The sequence below is a fragment of the Dermacentor andersoni genome, chromosome 2, assembly GCF_023375885.2.
Source record: "Dermacentor andersoni chromosome 2, qqDerAnde1_hic_scaffold, whole genome shotgun sequence".
Classification (NCBI taxonomy): Eukaryota; Metazoa; Arthropoda; class Arachnida; order Ixodida; family Ixodidae; genus Dermacentor; species Dermacentor andersoni.
Window position 1 is genome coordinate 184,801,389 of NC_092815.1, and position 21,628 is coordinate 184,823,016.

The 21,628-nt window shown below is 46.0% G+C and overlaps 1 protein-coding gene across 1 annotated transcript in view; it reads right to left on the bottom strand.

Moving 5' to 3' along the window:
* Window positions 1-200: 200 nt before the first annotated feature.
* LOC129387217 (uncharacterized) overlaps window positions 201-21,628 on the bottom strand; it is a 90,791-nt gene continuing 69,363 nt past the window's right edge. Inside the window, exons 2-3 of the mRNA XM_055075978.2 lie at window positions 13,009-13,120; window positions 201-2,522 (exon numbers count right to left, since the gene is read on the bottom strand). Of these exons, the coding sequence (XP_054931953.2) occupies window positions 358-2,522; window positions 13,009-13,039 (2,196 nt within the window). The 5' untranslated portion in view covers window positions 13,040-13,120 and the 3' untranslated portion in view covers window positions 201-357. The remainder of the gene's footprint in view (window positions 2,523-13,008; window positions 13,121-21,628) is intronic.

Here is a 21,628-nt window from a genome sequence, read left to right on the forward strand (position 1 = left end):
GGCCGCTAACAGTACAATAACTTGCACAACGTTATACACACGTTGTGCAATACCCTGTGTTGGCCCTGTATGTGCCCCATCGATTTGTTGGCTTCGAATATGTATGCGGCTCCTAGTACCGCATACGCGAATGGTGTTCGAATAGTCGCGCGTGAAACAGGAGTGGTGTATTAAAACCCAGTTAAAAGCAGAGGAAAATGAAAGCGATATTGTTCACTTTTATATATTAAACCTAATCGTCAAGCATCACACATAATTTGCTATATTTTGTCTGGTTCAGAGGCACGCAGGAACGAGGCACTGGTCCGTCCTTCTACAGAGCATGTCGTGCGCTCTTCAGGAAGCGAAGATGAAAGTCTAATCACTGTCCAAGACGTCAGTCACCTTGAGATACTGTCGAATATGTTGCCAGCAGTCTTCGTGAAGACGATCCAGCTGAAGCCCCTTACTCTGCGAACGTTCTTTGCATTTCACCGTATTTCTGACGACACCAGTGTATCGCATGTAACCGTTCAGGCGCTTGATTTCGCGCACTTTAGCGCGAATTCTTGCTGTCGCCTCTTCTTCAGTCAGAGAGAGCAGTTCTTGAACTTTTCTGACTAACCCACGACTGCCGGCTACAAGTTCCAGTGCTTCTGCAGTGCGTTTGTTGCGAACGCCTTCAACGAAGTAAGCCGCGAGCGTGATCAGTGCAAGATTTCGACGCACGACCCCCTGAATATGTAGGCACTCTTTCCCGCATGTGACGGGGCTGTGAATCAGCGCGAAAATAGCATAGTTATCACTAAACCGTGGCGACAGCTCTCGAAGGAAGGTCTCCATTGCCGCTTCACAGCGGACATCAGCCCAAAGAGTAACTTCGCACAGCGACTTGCTTTTCGCAATGGCCACAGCCAGAAAAGATGCGTCAGCGTCTGTAAGCCGCACGTTTTCCAAGTGAAGCATTTCAATGTTATTTCTTTGTGAAAGCGTCCTGAGATAATCGCTATGGCCTCCAGCTTCGGTGTCATCGCCTTCGGAACTGCTGGGAAATTTCAGCACGATTTCCCGTAGCGTACGCACTGTTTCCAGATATCTCAAAATAATAGAGCGGGTACTTGCTTCGAGAGGAGCCTCCCGTTTCACTCTGAGCATGAACGAAGAGACGCGGGTGCAGAAAGAAAGTTGACGCATCGCCTCCTTAATGGCGTCCGATGTGTCAAAGCGGTCCGTATTCACGATCACTTGCGTCAATAACTCTTTGCAATCGGCAATTTCATCTGTTGAAGCCCGTGCGATGTAGGCGCTTTCTAGGTGGACGAGCGCAGCCGTACCGGACGAACGAACAGCCCTGAAAATGGCGACGACGTTTTCGTCACGCACGCCTGTGACGGTCACGCCCTTGATTGAAGTTTTCACGAGTGCCTTGAATAATGCCTCGCACTCACGAACGCTGAAACCGGAGACGTCCGCTGTCAAGTACTCTAGCGAGGGGTGCCTCGCCAAGGCATTTAACCACCTGAAAAAGTGCGGGTCTACATGATGATGCTGCAGGAGTCGCCGTAGTTGTCTTATGTGAGTTTCCCCCTCTTTGAGCTGGTCCTCAGAAGCGCACATTACGTCCAAGCATCGCAGATTCTTGTTTTCGTTGAGCAACTTGGCCATGAGGAGGAAGTTCCACCTTGTTTCAAAAAAGCCCGAGATGATAAAGGTTTGCACGTTCTTGTTTAAGATAATGGAATCTATCACGGCTGCCAGAGAAGGCGCTTTTTCAGCGCAGCCTCTCTGAAAGGTCAGCGAATGCACCTTGCAGTCTTTGCCTTTCAAGTAGTTTGCCAGGAGAACGGTAGTGCTCTCAGGATCCCCCTTGACCAGGCAGGCGGACAAGCTCAGCGTCGTTATCGTCGAGTTCTTCATGAGCCCCTCGAACAAGATTTTAGCGTCTGAGCTTTTCACGTGTAACTCGGTCAGATCGAGGGTGGTAAGCGTCGACGTTCGTGCAAAGAAAGCGGAGAGCGAGTTCGCCGCAGCTGCGTCGAGGGTGTCGCAGGTCCACGCCAGATCCTCGAGGCAATTCATGGATTGGACGGCAGCGGCGAATCCTTGGACGAGCCTCGCATTGGGATGCGCCGAAGTTAGGTTCACTTGCCTGAGGGAGGGTTTCGGCTGAATGAGGGCGTTCGAAAGAAGTTTCGCTTGATGCTCGGAAAACTCGAATCCGGCGATATCAGCACCGATAGCGCACCGATGATGCTTGAGGATATGGCTCACAATGCTCAGCGCCCGGCGTTGCTCGGCCGGCGTGGCGCTGCGTTGGCCGCCTACCGCCGTGTCCTCGCGCGCCGCTCTCGGCGGCAAATAGCGCACTGTGCTTGATGGGATTGCTGAGTAGAAACGGGCCAGAGATAGTTGTCCTGGAAATGCTTCTCTGAGGTCCAGTCCAACAGGCCACAGCGACGGGTTCAGTCTGTTGACTTCCATCAATATAGGGCACACGCGATCCAGGCTCGTCTTACAGGGTGGAAGGTCGAGGCATTCTGCGTCTGTGAGCACGAAATGGAAAAAGGCGATTTCAGTTGGTAAAAAAACTGACTGATAACTAAGAAAGCAAAGTGATAAATTCGCACACGCAGTTCAATCCTAACACGACAGCATGTAGCCTCTTACCCTGCTAAGCTGCACGTCAACATAAGCCTGTTTCACATGCTGCGACTGCAGCGAAAAACAAAAAGCTCGGTGCAGTCGCGCGCGTCTCAATGCAATCTTTAGAGGGCCCATTTCACACGAATGCGACTTCAACAATGCGGCTGGAGGGACGCCCAGGGTTGCTTTCTGCCGGATTTTGTGGTATATGCCACATAAATTTTCTAATGTAATAAAAAGACAGTGCGTTGCGATATTCTTGACCTGCATTTAACAGGAGAAAACATTACGCGTGTTTTGTAATTTAAAAGCGCTTCGAAGTTAACATTTGTTTTGCAGTGCGTAACAGCGGTTCCTAAAGTTCAGTGCGAGAAGAGTGACGTAAACAGGGGCCCTATAACGCAAAACTATTCCAATATGTTTTTATTCTAATCTCCTGACGTCAAATTTACGCAGCCGCCAATGCAAGCATCGGGCGGTGACCTGCAGCGTTGCCTGAACAGCCCAATCAAACGCTCTCCTCGTTTATAGGTGGTCACTTTTGTTTGCTTTCAAAACGAATAATACGGCCTATATTCAGCGGCTTTTCTTATATGATTGGCTGACAAGAGGCGAGGAGCACGCACAAGTGTAGAAGGTTCGATGGGGCCGAGCCAGGGCACTGAAAATAGATAACCAGATGAAGAGGCACGTGCCTCTGTGTCCGATTGGTCCGCTTTCCCTTACTTAGCTTGCGGTGGTTTGTCTAAAATTGCGGCGGCGTGCAGCGAACAGTTAACAATGCCACCAAAACGAATCCTCAGCAAAGAAGAGTTGTCAGAGCGAAGTACAAAACGCGCCGAAAGTGCTCGAAAACGTTACATGACCACGCAAGAAGTTTTATTATACGCAGATAACCCATGCTCACCGGCAGGTACGAGTAGCCAGTGCCTGAGCGATCGGCGGCAGCCAGCTTTCATTCGTTTTGGAACGGGCCAACCTGCTGCTATTCAGCAAAATATTCGGTTTCTTTCGGCATATTAATGCATTTTCAACGCGTAGCCGTCACTTCGACGCGATGAGTTTCAGCAGTTTTGTGACGTCGCGTGACAAGCAGGTGAAGTGGTGCAGCCTGACAACTTTTGACGAATAGCAGAGGGCTAACGGCGAAAAGGCGTCGAATCAGGAATAATAATTTTTCTTTTGTTGGGTCTAATCATGCATAATCAGTGTACACGTAATATCAGATTGGAAGCTATCGCGGTATCGCTCAGTATAGGCAATGTTATTCGTTTTTCAAGCAAAAGAAAGTGACCGCCTATGAACGAGGAGAGCGTTTGATTGGTCTGTTTAGACGACCCTCCGGGTCACCGCGAGTTGCTTGCGTCGGCGGTTACGCAAATTTGATGTCAGGAGATTGGAATAAAAACACATTGGAATAGTTTTACGTTATAGGGCCCTTGCTGTACGCAGCTCTTCGTTCACCGCTGCGAGTTGTCTCGTGTGCTTTCTATGTCCGTGTCGTTCTGCCGGCGCTACAACAAATTGCAAAAGGACATATGAAGAAGCCTATGCAGCTATCTTCATCGCATATACAGTATTCAGAATTCGACTGCAGTGAAGTCATGCCAGCACAGAGAGACCCTCGCACTACCCGTGCTCAGCGTCAGCTTCTGAAGAAATGATGCGCGTATGTTGCTCGTAATTGCGCATAAGCGGTGCCTGCTCATAGCCAGATTCTTTCTCCAAACTTACAGCAATCACCAACCCTAAAGCTCGCGTCTGCCCCTGAAGGAAGCCGCAAATTATCAATGTGTGAGGGCTGAACATGCAATGGAATTTGTGTTGTGAACTTCGATCTTAGCGTTAGCCTGGTTCGTTCATCACGATGCGTGTACTGCAATTACCTTTAAAGTCCCCTCGCAATATTTGGACAGGCGTAAAAGCCGACGCCACGATATTTTTACGAGTTGCAGTCACTTGTGCACCTAGCATCACAGCATTCTAACAGACACGAACGTCGTCTACTTTCTCGTCCTGTGTCTTGCGCTGTTTGCATACTGTGGGTCTGTATCACGAATTGCGGCGGTGTAGCCCCCACGACAATCATGAAATACTTTCTTTGGACTACTTTTGTTAATTTAATAACGAAATATAACGCTAGAGTGCTGTATTCGTACTTACAAGTAGGAAGCTGTCGGAATGATCGGGCAATCTCGTTGACATGCGTGTAGTTCTTATTCTGCTTCAGCACATAATATTAAAGTAGGGCTGAAAACCTCAGATTACCAAAAATCCATGCAACTGGAGCACATGTTATGGTTCTTTCACTAGAAATCAAATCAATCATTTCAATCTGTTAATCTCACCATGTGCTTAACCTGCATTAGATCGAAGTTAGAGCAGGCTAATAGGAACGATTTCAAAGTAGATTATTCGACCAAATAACAAAATGCAAAGAAAGACCCAAGGTAAATTCTAATCTGGCATTTCCGAACGGAATCCATTAGCAAAAGTTTATGCTTGCTAGAACTGCCTACATTAAACCAATGCCCAAAACAGGGCAGACAGTCTCCTTTACTTGCTATTGAAAATCTGAGTGGCATACCACATTTTGTTTTGGGGGAAAGTGTTAAGCATTTAGAATATCTCCAAGCTTTTGTATGAGCTTTCTACGTGAAGAGCAATGGAATAAGAGTCTTTACATCTGCCAGTTTCAGAATCCAAACATTGTGGAATTTCTTAGGAGACCACGATAAAGCTTTCATATATGGACAATAAAAGTGTGCCTAAAAACAAGTACAGACTGAACACACTTGTCTAGGGTGGTTGAGTGACCGGCTGCGAAATAATAACCAGTCAAGTCAAGTCAAGTCAATTTATTTCAGCATTTCTTTTGTACAAACAGAAGAATGCTAGGACAAGCACAAAAAGTTGCTAAGCTGCAGCTTGACTGGGTGCTTGCCCCATCACTTGGCAGAAAGAAGAGACAGAAAAAGACGGAAGCCGAACTGTTGCGGTGATATAAGAGAGTGTTTTTCGCAGAACGAGACGATTCTTTTACCAATTACTTTTTCCAAACCCTTAGAAAAAACTGGGAGAACAGAAACGGGTCGATAATTTGAAAAATCGTTTTTGTCCCCGCTCTTGTATAAAACTGTTACTTTCGCGTGCGGCATTTTTTCAGGAAAAATGCCAGTAGAAAGAGAAATGTTATATATGTGGTTAAGCACGTGCACAAGAAAGTCAAGTACATACTTTATTGGCCGTATTTGAAGACCATCAATATCTCGAGCTTTACTGTTCTTTAGGTTTAAGAATATGCAATAAGTTTCCTCGGGTGTAGTCGCAGAAAAAAAAATGCGGAGTGAATGTTAGGTTCATTTAAAAAGCTCATAGCTGCATTGTTGTTGACGCCTGACACTAAATTAGTAAAATATGTATTAAATTTGTCAGCTATCTCCCGGCCTTTCATAAGCCTATCATTGGATGTAAGCTGGGGCGCTATATAACGTAAAACTATTCCAAACTTTTCTATTCCAATTCTGCTATCAGCCCTCCACGATTGGCCAAAAACATTTTTCGACCACCCCCACTTCACCTGTCTGTCACACGACGTCATGAAAACCGCGATACCTCCCCATCTGATATGGTGTGTACACACTGATTATGCATGATTTGAGAGAAAAAAGAAAAGCAGTTATTTCTGATTCGACCCCTTCTCGCCATTAGCCCTCGGCTATTGGTAAAAAGTTTTCGGGCTGCACCCACTTCACCTGCCTGCCACGCGACGTCACAAAACCGCAAGAACTCACCGCGTCAAAGTGACGTGCACGCGATAAAGATGCATTAATATGCCGAACAAAACTGCATTTTCTTCGGAATAGCCTAAGGCTGCCCCGTTCCGAAAGGAATAGAAGGTGGCTGCCGCCGATCGCTCAGACGCTGGCTACTCGCACTTGCCTTAGAGCATGGGTGTATTTGCGTACAATAAAGCTTCTTGCGTGGCCGTGTAACGTTTTCGAGCACTTTCGGCACGTTTACCCCCTCATTCTGCCAACTCTTCTTTGCTGAGGGCCCGTTTTAGCGTCATTCTTGAGCTTTCGTTGCATTCCGCCGCGATTTTCGACCAGCCACCGCATGCTAAGTAAGGGAAAGCCGACCAATCGTAGACGCTGGCACCACCCTCTTCGTCCGGTTATCGACTTTCAGTGCAGTGGCTCGGCCCCATTGAATCCCTCTCCACTTGAGCGTTCTCCTCGCCTCTTGTCAGCCAATTAGATACGACAAGCCGCTCAGTGTTGGCAATGTTATTCGTTTTTCAAGCAAACAAAAGTGACCTCCTATGAACGAGGAGAGCGTTTGATTGGTCTGTTCAGACAACCCTGCGGGTGACCGCCCGGTGCTTGCGTTGGTGGTTACGCAAATTTGACGTCAGGAGATTGGAATAGAAACATATTGGAATAGTTTTACGTTATAGGGCCCCTGTAGTTCATTGAACTGACTACTACGATTCAAGAGCTTGTTAAGTTCGCCATAAAGCTTCCCCTCGGCCGGCACATCGTAAGAACAAGTTTTTGTAATACAAATTTTTCGTACTGCGCAAACATTTTGTTACATAATTTCAAAATTTCTTAAATGAGGCCAGGTCAGTAGGATCCCGTGTGTGCATGAACTTTGAGTACATTGCATTCTTTTTTTGTATTAAGTCCATACATTCAAGCGTAAGCCATGGCTTCCTGATTTTCTTAGGCTTACTTATCGTTCTAGGTCTTAGATGCTACCCTTAGATGCGTCTTATATGCGTCCTTAGATGCTACCTCGCGCTATCTGCTGCGTTTCACGGAACTTTCTCGCATAGAAAATGCACTCGAAAAGCGGCATGACCATGAGTAGACTTATTGTAGTGCCGGCGAGTACTTCTTTTTGCGCAAGATGGCTACCAACTCAGTCGAAGTGTGATTTCATCTGTATATGTACGTAGCATTCGCGTGCAATATTTATATGCGCATATAGTTATATCATTGTCGAATAGTCGTACTTACATTGATGGAAGCGATTTTTTATTGTATTGCACTACAGTCATTTGTTCAATTTTGCGTTGAAATGCACAAATTGTGGCCACCCAGGAACGACCAAAATAGCCAGCAGTCTGCGACTGCGATCGCCGTCGCATGCGACTGAAATCGCACTCCCGGAATCACGAAAATCGAACCATGTGAAACAGGCTTAAGATATACTCTTCCTTTAAAGTATAACGTTAGCCGGTAGCGGGGGTTAAGGGAAATAGCGTTACGGAAGACGAGGTTTAGTATACCGTGATAGCGCTTCTCACGTCGGGGAATGCTATTTATTTATGCACCCGCCGTGGTTGCTCAGTGGCTATGGTGTTGGGCTGCTGAGCACGAGGTCGCGGGATCGAATCTCGGCCAAGGCGGCCGCATTTCGATGGGGGTGAAATGCAAAAACACCCGTGTACTTAGATTTAGGGGCACGTTAAAGAACCCCAGGTAGTCGAAATTTCCGGAGTCCTCCCGAACGGCGTGCCTCATAATCAGAAAGTGGTTTTGGCACGTAAAACCTCATAATTTTTATTTATTTAAGCTTTAAGTTTCGCATACATGCTGCATGTAACTGATCTGATCTATGTGCAAAGCTTTGCGTTGTGCGTGCGAAAAGTCCGCTAACCAGCCAGCTGTGTACCAACTATTTCTTCAGTAGAGGTGACAAGTCTCTCTTTCTCTTTACACACACACACACACGCGCACACACACACACACACACACACATATATATATATATATGTATTGTTACGTTGCAGAAGTTGCATATAAATACGTATTTATAATATTTACAACAGCGACAACGATGCATAAACACTATGGCTGTCGAGACCAATTTCACCTCTACTCGACAAATCGTCTTCTTCTGACTGGCGGCACTCTTGGTTGCGCCGTAGCATAACCCCTGCCTGTAATTTTAACCCCCGTATTCAGAAATACATCTTAAGTTGAAGCTTATGCTTGACTTGATATAAATGTCGCCTGGTGCGAACGCACCCAAGACGCTCATTGCGTTTCTTTTGGTGCATTCACGACAGGCGTCATTTAAATCAAGGCAAGCGTGGGCTTCAAGTTAAGATGCATTTCTGAATACGGGGGCAAGGGAGGTGTACTCGTGGCAAAGTAATGCTTCCGCCAGGACACATACATAACGGCCATGGGGACACGCGCGTCCAGCGGAGCGGTCTCGTAATTCACATCCCCAAGCTGTCGCAATATCGTGTAAAGGCCCTGTGCAGCGCGGCAGCATCAGACAAGCTGACCTAGCGGCATGGTGTCCATAGGACAACGGAGCCATGAGAAAATCGAACGTCCCGATGTCGGCTGTTGTACCGGATCTTCTGGCGGCCTGAGATGCCGGGAGCCGGCAATCTGGCGTACCGCGTCAGCGCTGGCGAACACGCCTTGAGCGTACTCAATGGGAGTGTTCGTCGAGGAAGGAATCAGCGTGTCAAAGGGAAAAGAAGGGTGGCGACCGAACAGAAGGTAAAAGGGTGAAAAGCCAGTGGTCTCGTGACGGCATGAATTCTAGGCGAGGGTCACGAAGGGTAACGTGGTGTCCCAATCGCTGTGGTCGTCGGAAACGTACATAGACAGCATTTCTGTTAACGTGCGATTGAGCCGCTCCGTCAGTCCGTTTGTCTGCGGGTTATAGGCGGTGGAAAGCTTGTGCTCGGCAGAACAGAAGCGAAGTAGGTATTAAACTACTCGGGACAAGGTGCAGGAGTGATCAGTGAGGAGCTGCTGGGGTACACCGTGATGGAGGATGACGTCATGTAAAATGAAATCTGCCACCTAACCTGGACAGCTTGCGCGCAATGCTCGCGTGATCGCGTTCCAGGTCGTGTAACCAGTCGGTACGACGACACACTTATTGCCAGATTTCGACGTCGGAAAAGGGCCGAGAAGATCGAGACCGACTTGAAAGAATGGTTCTGAGAGCACATCAATGTCGTGAAAGCGTCCAGCATGCAGCACAGCAGGTTATTTGCGGCACTGACAGAGCGCAGAGGCTGCAACATAGCGGTGCAAGAAGCGGTACAGGTCTGGTCAGTAGAAGCGGCGCCGTACGTGGTCGCAAGTAAGCGAAACGCCGAGGTGGCCTGCAGTAGGAGCGTCATGCAACTGCTCAAGAACTGCTGTCCGGAGATACAGCGAGTAAATATTCTGGTCCTTCAGGGCGCAAGCTGCGGCGTTAGAGAAGGTCGTCGCGGATCACGAACATGCGCGTCCTGGGTTCCGAATGTCCAAAATTGAGACGATCGATGAGAACACGCAAGCAGCCGCCCTGCCATTGTTCAGTGCGAATGTCATGCAGATCGGAAATGGCCAGAACGCAAGAGCCGGTCTCATGCGCATCATATTTGGGGCGGTCGACTGGATGACGGGAGTGGTAGTCGGCGTCCTTGTGCAAACGGCCAGAGCTGTATAAAACAGGAAATGGATATCTTTGGAGCCGTAGCGCCATCTACCCAATCGCTAGTGGTGTTTTCGAGTGAGGAGAGCCATCACAAGGCGTGGGGATCGGTAACCATTGAAAATGTGCGGCCGTACAAGTAGAGGCGGAATTTGGCAACTGCCCAAACTAACGCAAAATGCGAGAAAGTTGGGCGAGTTGGTACGGTAACAGGATCGTGAATTGTTGGGCGAAGTGACACAGACAAAGACTAGAAGCAGACAGGACGAACGCTCGTCTTGTCTTCTTCTAGTCTCTGTCTATGTCACTTCGTGCTACAAGTCAAGCCCAAACTACCGCCAGGCACTCCTGTTCGGTAATTGAAAAATTGTTCTCGACAGGTGGCAGGAGGAGGCTGGTGTATGCAATTACGTGTTGTGCGTTACGCTGCCACTGAACAAGTACAGACTCAATTCCATGGCCACTGGCATCCGTGTGAAGTTCAGTGGCGGCAGGTGGATCATAATGAGCCAGCAATAGGGGAGCTGTGAGCAAGCGTACGAAGGTGGAGAAGGCTTTGGTTTGAGCAATACCCAATGTGAAAGCAACGTCCTTCTTAAGTAAGTCGTTGAGTGGGTGAGCGGTTTCGGCCAAATTCTTGAAAAACGACGGGAATACTAGAATAGCTCAAGAAAGCTTCTAACATCTGCGGCGGAAGACGGAACAGGAAAGTTCTGGACAGCGCGAATCTCGTCAGGGTCGGGTTTAACGCCAGCGGCAATGACGAGATGACCAAGAACGGTAATTTGACAACGTCCAAAGTGGCAGTCGGATGAGTTCAAGTGCAGGCCGCCGCGTCGGAAAACAGCAAAACTAGCCCATAGACGCGTGAGATGACTTGTGAAAGTTGCTGAAAAGACTATGACATCGTCTAGATAACAAAGACATGCGGACCATTTATAGCCGCGAAGTAAGGAGTCCATCATACTTTCTAAGGTTGCGAGGGCATTACAAATGCCCAAAGGCATAACCTTAAATTGGCAGAGACCGTCAGGTGTTACAAAGGCAGTTTCCTCGCGGTCCATGTAATCTACCGAGATTTGCCAATAGCGTGATCGGAGGTCTATCGATGAAGAGTACATGGCTCCGTGCAAGCAGTACAAGGCGTCATTAATACGCGGCAAGGGCTAGACATCCTTGCGTGTGATTTTGTTGCGGTGTCTGTACTTCGCAGAAAAGTGCCAACTGCCGTCAGGCGAATGTCGCAAGGACTAAAGCGATATGGGATACATGTTGTGGAAAGAATGGTTATGTTTACACAGACAAGTACGACATACAGTGTATAAATATATCCGCTGTTTGTTTTTTTTTACATGAAACGTCTTCAAAAGCAGTCAGTATCGTTGTGCATAGAAAAGAAGCCATTACTCGCTCACGCATGTGTCGAGCGCACAGATGGTGCCGTTGTCTCGCCACGCGTTACGCTATCGGAGCTAAATTCGGCCTCTCGCTCGGCGTTCCGAGAGGCTTAGCTCGGCAGTGCGTTTGTCGATACGAGTGCGAGTGGTGGCCCTTGAGGGAGCTTACGCAGCAATAGTGTAGGCATAATACATCAAGCTCAAGCCACTGCTCAGCAGCAGTTAGTGAGGCCTACAAGTGCGCAATTTGTTTGCAGAAATTCCAGGCTTGTTCGGCTATGGCCTCGCTGCGGTAGACACGTGCTCTCCAGGAAGGGCGTGTAGAGGCTCGCGCAGCAAGTGAGAGGGACACCCAACCCTTTAGACCGCGGTAGAATGTGTCCGTCTCCACAGGCAGCTCAAAGGCAGGAGCCAGAGGCAAGTACGAGTACGGCGGGCTTGAACGGCGCAGGGCAGTCATGGCGCCATGAGCAGGGGGTTCATTTCCGTACCCTAGTGCTGAATTATCCTCTTCCAAACAAACAGTCCCTCTACGAGGAGAAAGCGAGCAGCATCGAAAATTAAGACCTGAAAACTCCCACTAGCTGCAACGTAAATTAGGCATGTAAGCTTTCTAATGCGTGAATAAATGTTACAGTCATTTGGTTAGGTAATTCACGTACCCTTAGTGCCCATACACCGTCGACAGTACTCGCAACACATTGCCCGTACTCCGTTGCGGCTTAGTTCCTGCTTCACCCTACCCGATTTATTATGCGGAATGCAAAAAAAATATTCTCTGATAACGTAATGCTAGTCCATCGATCAAAATTTGGTGCTACATAAGCCGCAGCGTCTGGAGGAAGATATCATGTAAACCCTAAATATAAAAAAAAAAAAATCAGAGAAGTTCAATATCATGCGCTCTTTCAATAAGTGATTAGTGTGCCTTGAAAATAGAAAAAAACCGACACTGGGTGTCTGCAGGTTGTATCTTGTGATTTATTCTTTCATTACGCAGAACACATTTTTCGCTCACTGGTACTACTATGTCGGTCGGAATTAAACTGTACTAATCTGTTCCCCGTAATAAGACCATCAGGGACCGATTCAAATATTGCTCCCCATAAATACTGACGTAGTACAGCCGGCAATACCTGAGTGCACTGCAACTAATGCTTGATGGGGAGTAAACTAAGCATCATGCACAGGACGGAAACATTCACGTCCGCAGCAACTAGTGGGGATGAGGTGACACCGCGAGCCCTCACGAATAAAAGAAAGCAAAATGCGCCTAAATAAGTATTGGTCAATACCATCGTTATCGAACCCAATTGGTAGCTTCTTCCGCATCCTATCACGTTGACAGTGGTTTATTTGCTACGCTATCCAGAAGCCTTATTGACGAGTTCAGAAAGACTGCATTCTCCTGCACATCTAATGAGGCTGTCAAGCTGAGATTATGCTTAGCCACGCTTTTATAACCTAGAGTAAACATGGACTGTGAAGCTGTAGATGAAAAGAATGCGTTCCGCATTGAGGCTTTCATTACCCTCGTTATTACGGCTGAAGAAGCCACCCATCTTGACGGTGATGTCCCGATCTCAATAGGGAGGCTGTTGCGTGGCTTCTAGATTGGCTGAACTCCGGCTCGCTTCTTCCGCCTAGGAGAAACAAAAAGACCTGAATGTGAGACACCTGCTGTTATGGAACGAAGCGAATATGCGCAACGTGCCGGGGCACCACAAACACTAATCTTGCATGCGCGATTATGCTGCGGAATGATTGTTTGGACTCCTAGAGCGTGAAATATGCGATTGAACAAAAACTTGTTTATACCACGCACATTATTTTTAAAGTATACTAACATGTTAGGATCTATAGCCAAAAAGGCTAGTACCGTGTAAACAACAACATTGACATTTAACATAATAACATGTAGCAGCGTATCTATAAATTTCTTTCAATACCTGGGTATTTACATAATTAGACAACGATACATACTGTTTGACAGTGTTGTTGAAAACCAAGACTTTTTAAAAACACAGCGAAAAGGTTGCTTAGAGATTGCAAAAAAAATGGTAAGAGTTTTTGATGTGGTAGGGTATGGAGTTCCAGATAGCAGAGATTGAAAATTCTAAAAGCCGCCTCAGATGTGCTTGGCCTTCGAAGTTAAATAGTCATTTTAATAAAATGCTTCTACAGGCAGTTAGTGTGCTTTGGCGCACCCAATTTTCTTGCAGAGTGAGAAAGCACATAATTACCGATAAAAACATTTATTGATTTTTTTTCCTATCATTATGACGGTGTATGTTTATATTTGAAATGTTAGGACAATAATATTTGAAGACTACTTTACTTTCTTTGATTCTCCTTGACCGTTTCCGTTACCAGAAATCCATTATCAAATTTCACACTTGATCGGCTAATTTCGCATTAAGGAGCGTCGATCTACACATAACGTGAAGCCGCGAGAAAACGTCAACTTGACGGAAAGGGAAAAGCGAGCTGCTGAATACTTCACTTCCAAACATAAACATATGCCATAATAAAGACTGCAAATAAACAAGCGAAAGGTGCTGGTAATTATTTGTTTGGTGACTCTAATTTGTCGAGAAAATTGTGCACGCCAAAGCGCACTAACCGCCAGTACAGACATATTTTCTGTAGCTAGCATATAGTTTCTTTTATTATACTTGTCCTTAGTTTAACATTGAAGGCCCATTATATAGCAGTAAAGAGGTAAGTTAAAACAATTATTGCTTGCAGCTTTCGTACTGCCAGTCGGGAACGTTATGTAGTCGCAGGAAGGCGATTGATATACTTTGTCATGCTATTCATAGATTGGGCAACCTTTAATTTATAATTCGAGTGGAATGGTTAAGCTTTATTTGAATGAAAAAGAAGTTAGCTGCTATCTGTTGCATTCGATGATGTGATTATTGCTACTGCTCGTTTCTGTAATTCATTTATTTATTGATTCATACTGCAGGTCTAGCTTGGCCCAATCAGGGGTGGATTAGAATATTCACAAACTATAACAGCAATTCATTCTATGCAACGAAAGATGCTTGAGACTTGAGAGCTGTTCGGCGGTCAACACTGGACTGCTGTTACAGTATTATTATGGCCGAGGCATCGAAGCGAACGCTGATCGGGTCGAGGGAAAGGCCACTGAACTGTGAGGGTGAAACAGCTTGATATTTTCCCCGCTAAAAGATGGCGGGATGTCTTCGCCTAGTTTTCTCATTATTTCGATGTTTGTTTCGAAATCTCAAGGTGCTACCGCTGGGAAGGCCCCAGTGATATCTTTTCAACTATCTATGTTTCACAGCCAGTCCAAAAAAAAAAAAAGGAAACACAATTACAATGAAACCCTGGAATAACCGTTGAACCCATAAAGAATACGAATGTCACCCGTTACCGCCAGTCTGTTCTTTCCCCTTAAATGTATAGCACTTTTCGTGCAATATTGGCAACGTCAGAAAAGAGTCGCGAGTTAAAAAATTAAGCCTTCTAAGGGAGAGAATCGAATGCACAGCGATACAGGAAGGAAAAGTAAAAATTAAAAAAATAACCCTTGTTTGTGAAAATGTTTATGCACGGAAGTCCTTTTATTTAAAACGGAAGTAGAGAAAACGCCGCCGGAAGTGGAGAATGGTTCCCTGTATTTTGAATGACACTTCTACCCACGCAGCACACCAGCAATGGTCCAAGCATGGCCCAATCCTGGCAGAAATTGGTACAAATCTTGACCAATGTTGGCATATTGGCAAAGTGCAACCCAATTCAATTCTGGCCGAGAGTTAAAGCCAAGATTGGACCAATGTTATACCAATGCAGCAGCCATTGTGCTGCAAGCGTAGGACCAATGTTGAGCCATATCGTTGCCATTATTAATACCAGCGTTTAGCCAATGCAGTAGCCATTGTGCTGCCAGCGTACGACTAATGTTGAGCCATATCGTTGCCATCATTAATGCCAGCTTTGAGCCAATGCCCTGTTCATGACGAATATTGTAGATACGCTGGCCCTAGAGCACGCAGCCATTCTTACCGCGAACCTTTTGCTAGCGGAATTTCTGATAGCAATTGTCCCCATACCGTCTTCCTCAATAGTAGCTAGGAAAGCTCGACAAAAAGATATGTCAAGAAGCAGAAGTCCTCTATACTTGCAATTAATAATAAAATAATACTGAAATTCACTTTTATCAGAGTTTATTTACGAATAATTTTGCACAAACAGGCATCTTCCGTGGACCTAGATGGGTGCCGCTCGGTTATAATCGAACAGTTTATTTACAGGCAGGGCCCTCAGGATAGGAATTGGGCAAGGCACCGAGGACGGTGGGCTGGCCAGGGGTTTCAGGGCAGGGTTCTGACGTCGGTATAGGCAGGTTGGTCCGTGCTTCGATGACGGCGGGCTGGTCAGGCCCCCGAGGACCACGATAATGCGATGGTTTCGTTGAATTTGCTACCACTTCCAATAGCGACATCACCATTACTTGGAGGAGATGCTTGCACTGTAAAATAAAAAGAAATATTATCAGAGTTGTTCGTGTGACAAATGTATGTGGCAGTGTTGCCATTTGAAAAATCGCCATACCGCAAGAATATAAGTTTGAGCAGAGAGTTCGAAGGGGAGAATCAAGAAATTTTCTTGCAAGAGAGTTGTCAGGTAACACTTTTTAATATTTCAACATATATGGCATATTTCGTGGAAGGTGTAGCAGAGAATATTTAGAACACAAACATAAAATGTGCAGGATCCGTCCGCCTTGTTTACACCCCACACCTAGTCAGGCTAGCATTTTATAATTCAAAAATTGCAGCAAAACCCGCTACAGCACAAAAGGCCTACTCTCAGAGTGCGTAGGCACAATGCGGCCTTCGTACGAAATTTTTAATGTGAAATCCGAGAAGTTCCGTCAGGAAACACTAGCAAAATAGGCATTTATTATACGAAAAGAAATAAATACTGCCGGCTGGAAATGAGGCTTGACCTAGAACAGTGAGAAGAAGCGCGGTTCCTCGGTATGACTAGCAGGATCAGGCAGCGCGTATCGCTTGATAAAATCAAAGTCCTGGAATTTGGGTGAAATTCACAAACAGAGATTCGCACGTGTTCTACTCCGGGCACTATTCAAAGGCTGCGAATAAAAAGAGCTATGTAACTACAGGCACTCTACATTAATTAGCCAGGGCTGTTTCAGTAATATATACACCGCGTGATATTGCTTGGGTTGGCAGCAGTTTGTATCATTCACACTAAACATCACAAAAGAATTGTCGATTGGGCTCACAGTGTTTCTGCTCAGTAAAAGTTGACGGGTCTACATGAGCTATTTATCAGCATCTAAATTTCCGCAGGCACGAAGTGAATAAAATGAGAAAGGATATTCAAGTGATTCTTTCGGCTGTGCGCTAACTTACTGCGATAGCACCATTTTCCAGCTGTGAAGACCACCATTTCATTTTATATTGCCTGCTTATTCCTGAAATAATGGCGTTCCCCCACTACAAGGAACTCGACAACGATCTAGCGGTTATATGAAAATGTATTCATTTAAAGTGTACTGAAAAATATGTATTATCATATTTGACATGGAACCTCTACACATAAAAACTGTTTTAAATTTCTAGTCAACCTAAATTTAAAATGCGCACATCAATGCCCCAAGCTTATAGCAGGCAAACACAATATAACGTAGCAATCGCCACCACACATTGTTCTTTAGGCCGTCCGAAATTGATGCAGTGCTGAGCATGAATAGAAAAAAAATTCAACGTTAAGGACGCAGCGAAACCATGAGAAATGTTAGAACTTGAACAGCAGTGTACACACAGATCGTGGAATTAAAAAGCGAAAAGAAAAAGTGTTGAGCAGCTGGACATAATATTAAAGGCAAGATAATCCTGAAATTTAGCCTTTTGAAACAACTTTGCTTGTAAAACACGCAACTTAATGTGTCGTTTCCTAATTCACTCCGTCTGGCTCCTTATAAAACTTATAACATGCGCAATACAAATGCACTCACCACTGTAAGATCCATGCTTCTGTGTATCCGAGTTCATCCCACATGGAAGACGGTGGTAACCAGCGCCGACTTCTTTCTACTTGTTGTTTCGCCTATATTAATTCTAACACTCGCAAAAATCGGTGGCCACTTTGCTGCGTATTTCAATTATGTAGGCCTCTCAGCAGGAATGACGACCGCAAGCGAGCATTTTTCACGACAGGAGTGCGCTGACAAGAATGGACAAGAGTGCAAGCACTCAGGTGGTGTTGCACCCACTCGGTGTGCTAGCGATGCATAGAAGGAAAAAGTAAAAGGAAAGGGTCAATGAAGAAAGCGGCGTAAACGCCACACTTTTCGCGCGCTGGACCTAGCCCGACCGCGTTCTTTGGGCGGCAGCGACGGAGGGAGACAAAGAGGACAATAGTGACCCCGCCGCGTTTTCCCGTGCCTGCGAGAGCAGCCAATTCGACACAGCAGCTTGTAGCTGTCTGAGCGCTTGACTGATAGCATTGACCAGGCTCACGTGGGTGAGTGGAGGAGAGGAAAGTGGAGGCTGAAGGACGGAAAGTTATAAAAAAAAATATCTGGAATGCGCCGTGCCGAAACAGGCAAAGACGAGAGGGTGTTGACACAGACAAGCACAAACTTTCAACTAATTTCTCTTTCTGTCAGGGGCATTCACAAAGGAGCTTACTACACATGCACGAAGAAACAAATATATTGGAATAGGAGCATGATGATTCTGTCACCGTAACATGCCATGTATGCTAAACAAACAAACAAAAGTTTCTATAATACATGTGCGCTCCATCTCGATGCAATATAAAACGGTACCATCAGCTCTGTGGCACTGTAATTCTTGATTCTCCCCAGAATCCTGATCCTCCAAAGTCGCGGAGCGTACATGCAGAATATACAATGCGCCTGCAAATGCGCAATACCATTGTTTCGTATGGAAAGCTTATGTTCCCATGCACGATCAATAAAGCAGCGTATAGTTTGCCCGTTATGCGACTTCCCCTGCTTGCTACGTTGTGCATTTGCTTTTCTCTTTAGGAGTTCACGTGGAAGAACCGCCGGTGGGTAGTACAAGTTCCCCGCCGCCACCCCCCTACGATGCGCCTAATAATCACCCTGTTGTTTAGGCACTTAAAACCCCATATTTTAATTTTGTATTGACATTTTTAAACGTCACTTAAGCTTAACACGTTTACTTATTTCAAGCCCTGTGTTGTTCCTAGAAAGCCAGCTTAGTAACCCATGTTGGCAAATCAACACGAATGTCGGTCCAATATTTCCCTCCTTTTTGAATGACAGTGCTAATATTGTTTGTTGCATGTGCAAACAGGGCCAACCTTGGATCTTTATCACAGTGGTAGAGCCAATATTCGATTAACGCTGTTTATCTTGGGCTATCATTGGGCAAGCAATCAGAATGGCACAGCCAATATTGGAACTGCGTTGTTAACCTTAGGCCATCACTGGGCCAGGAACTGCCAATACGTATCGAACGTTGGCCCGAGCTGACGTGCCACCTGGGTAGCGTGCGCTATACGCTATAGTATACCGTATGCTAAGCAGTGCGCGTTTTTAGTTTTAGTTGGCGTGCGAGATCTTCGGATCTCACAGGCCATATGCCGTCCGCGTTTTGCCTCTGTCTCTCGTCCCTTTTCGTGCGCTAAAAACCTCAGTTATGGAATACCAACACGCCCTAACCTACGCTCTTCCATTCTGAAGTTCTCCCAAAATGCCATTATCCTCTGCGCATGCTTGAAACTTTAATTTGATTGCCTGCATAGCTAGCCTGTATATTACCGATCAACGATCTATATGAGTGAATTCTATCTTTCTCCCCCTTACCTTTATAAATTAAATTCATTCTACTTTACCGGCCGTGGTTGCTCAGTGGCTATGGTGTCGGGCTGCTGGGCACGAGGTCGCGGGATCGTATCCCGGCCACGGCGGCCGCATTTCGACGGGGGCGAAATGCGAAAACACCCGTGTGTTTAGATTTACGCGCACATTAAAGAACCCCAGGTGGTCGAAATTTCCGGAGTCCTCCACTACGGCATGCCTCATAATCAGAAAGTGGTTTTGGCACGTAAAACCCCATAATTTTTTTTTCATTCTACTTTGTCGTCAACTGTCTGGTTTTCATCTGTCTTTTAAAGCTTTATCCACTGCTTTCACCATAGCTTCCTTATTTTTTGATCCTAGTTCATTAATCAGCACAACGAGAACCTCGTCTAGCCCTGTGGCTGTGCGCTTAGAAATTTTCTCTTCGACTTTCTTCCAGTTGAAATTTGTCAGCACTAGCTCCTTTTCCACCTGGGTCAATTTCATGCTCTTTTTTTTCTTTAAATACAACGTCGTCATTGCTTTGGAAAGATTCGGCTGTTATTCTTCGGATCAAATTTATTGCCGCTTCTCCTTCCAGTCTGTTTCCATCTTTCTCTAGGATATGTTGTTGAAATGTTATTGACTTCCTGCCTAATAATTTAATGTGGTGCCAAAATATTCTAGGTGCGGCCTTCCTTTGCTCACGTATTTCTGACAACCAACAGTAACTTTCACTTTTTATCTTTGCTTGCACCCGTATTTGAACCATAGACTTTTTCTGCCGGTATATTTCCCATTTACTGGCTACTTCATCATGCAGCAACAGCGCCTTCTTTGCCTGCCTGTGCTCTCGGTATGCTTTCTGTCGTTCGGCGATCGCTTCTCGTATGTTTCTGTTCCACCAGCTTTCCGGTTTATTTTTTCCTTTCCAACGAACACGTTGTTTCTCTTTCCGTATTTCTGTCGTTATTACACTTAGAAGCTCACTATATTCCCACTCTTTATTTGGCCATTTGCCAAGTTCTCCCTCGACTCTAGAGACTATATTTGTTATTTGTTCAGCGTTCAAATTTGGACTGGCCATTTTGCAGTCTTTGCTCTCTTTCCCAACTACATATCTCATATTCAAAATGATGCGTTTATGGTCACTCCCTATGCTGCTATTAGCGGCGAGAATTAGGAGTGGCGCCCTCTCGCGAGTGACGTCATGGCCATGGCGCCGCTCGCTCCCGCTGCCGCGCGCGCTCGTTTCCTTCGTGTATGCTTGGGGTATGGGTGGCTCGAGCCGTACGTATTGAAGGATACGTCGGCTTCTTTCAGCTGCCATGCCTTAACCACAGTTTCTTCTTCAAAAGCGCGTGAGTCGAGAAACTTTGCGGCTTGGATGCAGCTTTGAGAGCTGCATTGCTGTCTAAGAAATTAGCTCTTTCAATAAATGGTCGCAAAGGAAGACGTCGTAAAAATATATTTGAGACGACCACCTTAAGTATACAAGCAGAGAGAACGAGGGCGAACAAACGAAAACACCGCAGAAAGCGCCCGGACAACGTCCGAACTGTAGCAGACGACAGGCGCGAGTCCTTACCCTGACGTCACGCGAGCGGCGCTCGCAGCGCCCCAGTAGTTCGTTGTCGGGGCTAATACCCTTCCATTCGAGAAACATTTGAGATGTCAGCACCACCTATCGCTGCAGTCGGGAGATAGCCGCAACGAATGGCTTCAGAATAGGTAGGCGTTTAGACGATAAGTTATTTGTTCATACTCAGTGTACGGAAATATCAAAAGTGGGAAGCAGACCGTTATATATGGCCTTTTTATACATGACAACGTAGACCGCAACATTTTGTGGGATATTCTGGAAGGGGAAGGCTTAGGTGACGATTGTCTACATGTTTTGAGAGATATTTAGCTAGAAAATACCGTTTGCGTTGAATGGGAAGGGATGAGGAGCGAGGAGACAGTTTACATCAACAAGGGACTGAGGCAGGGGTGCCCTTTATCCCCACTGCTGTTTATGATGTACATGGTGAGGATGGAGAGGGTGCTAGAAGGAAGTAATATCGGGTTTAGTCTCTCTTACAAACAGGCGGGTACATTAGTAGAGCAGCAGCTTCCAGGTTTATTTTATGCGGACGATGTTGTGTTGCTAGCTAACAAGCAAAGAAATTTGCAACGTCTGGCTAATATCTGTGGAGAGGAAGGCAACAATTTGGGTTTGAAATTTAGTGTTAGAAAATCAGGTGTTATGGTATTCAATGAAAACAGTGAACAGACAGTGGCAATACAGGGCCAGGAAATACATCAGGCCATCATC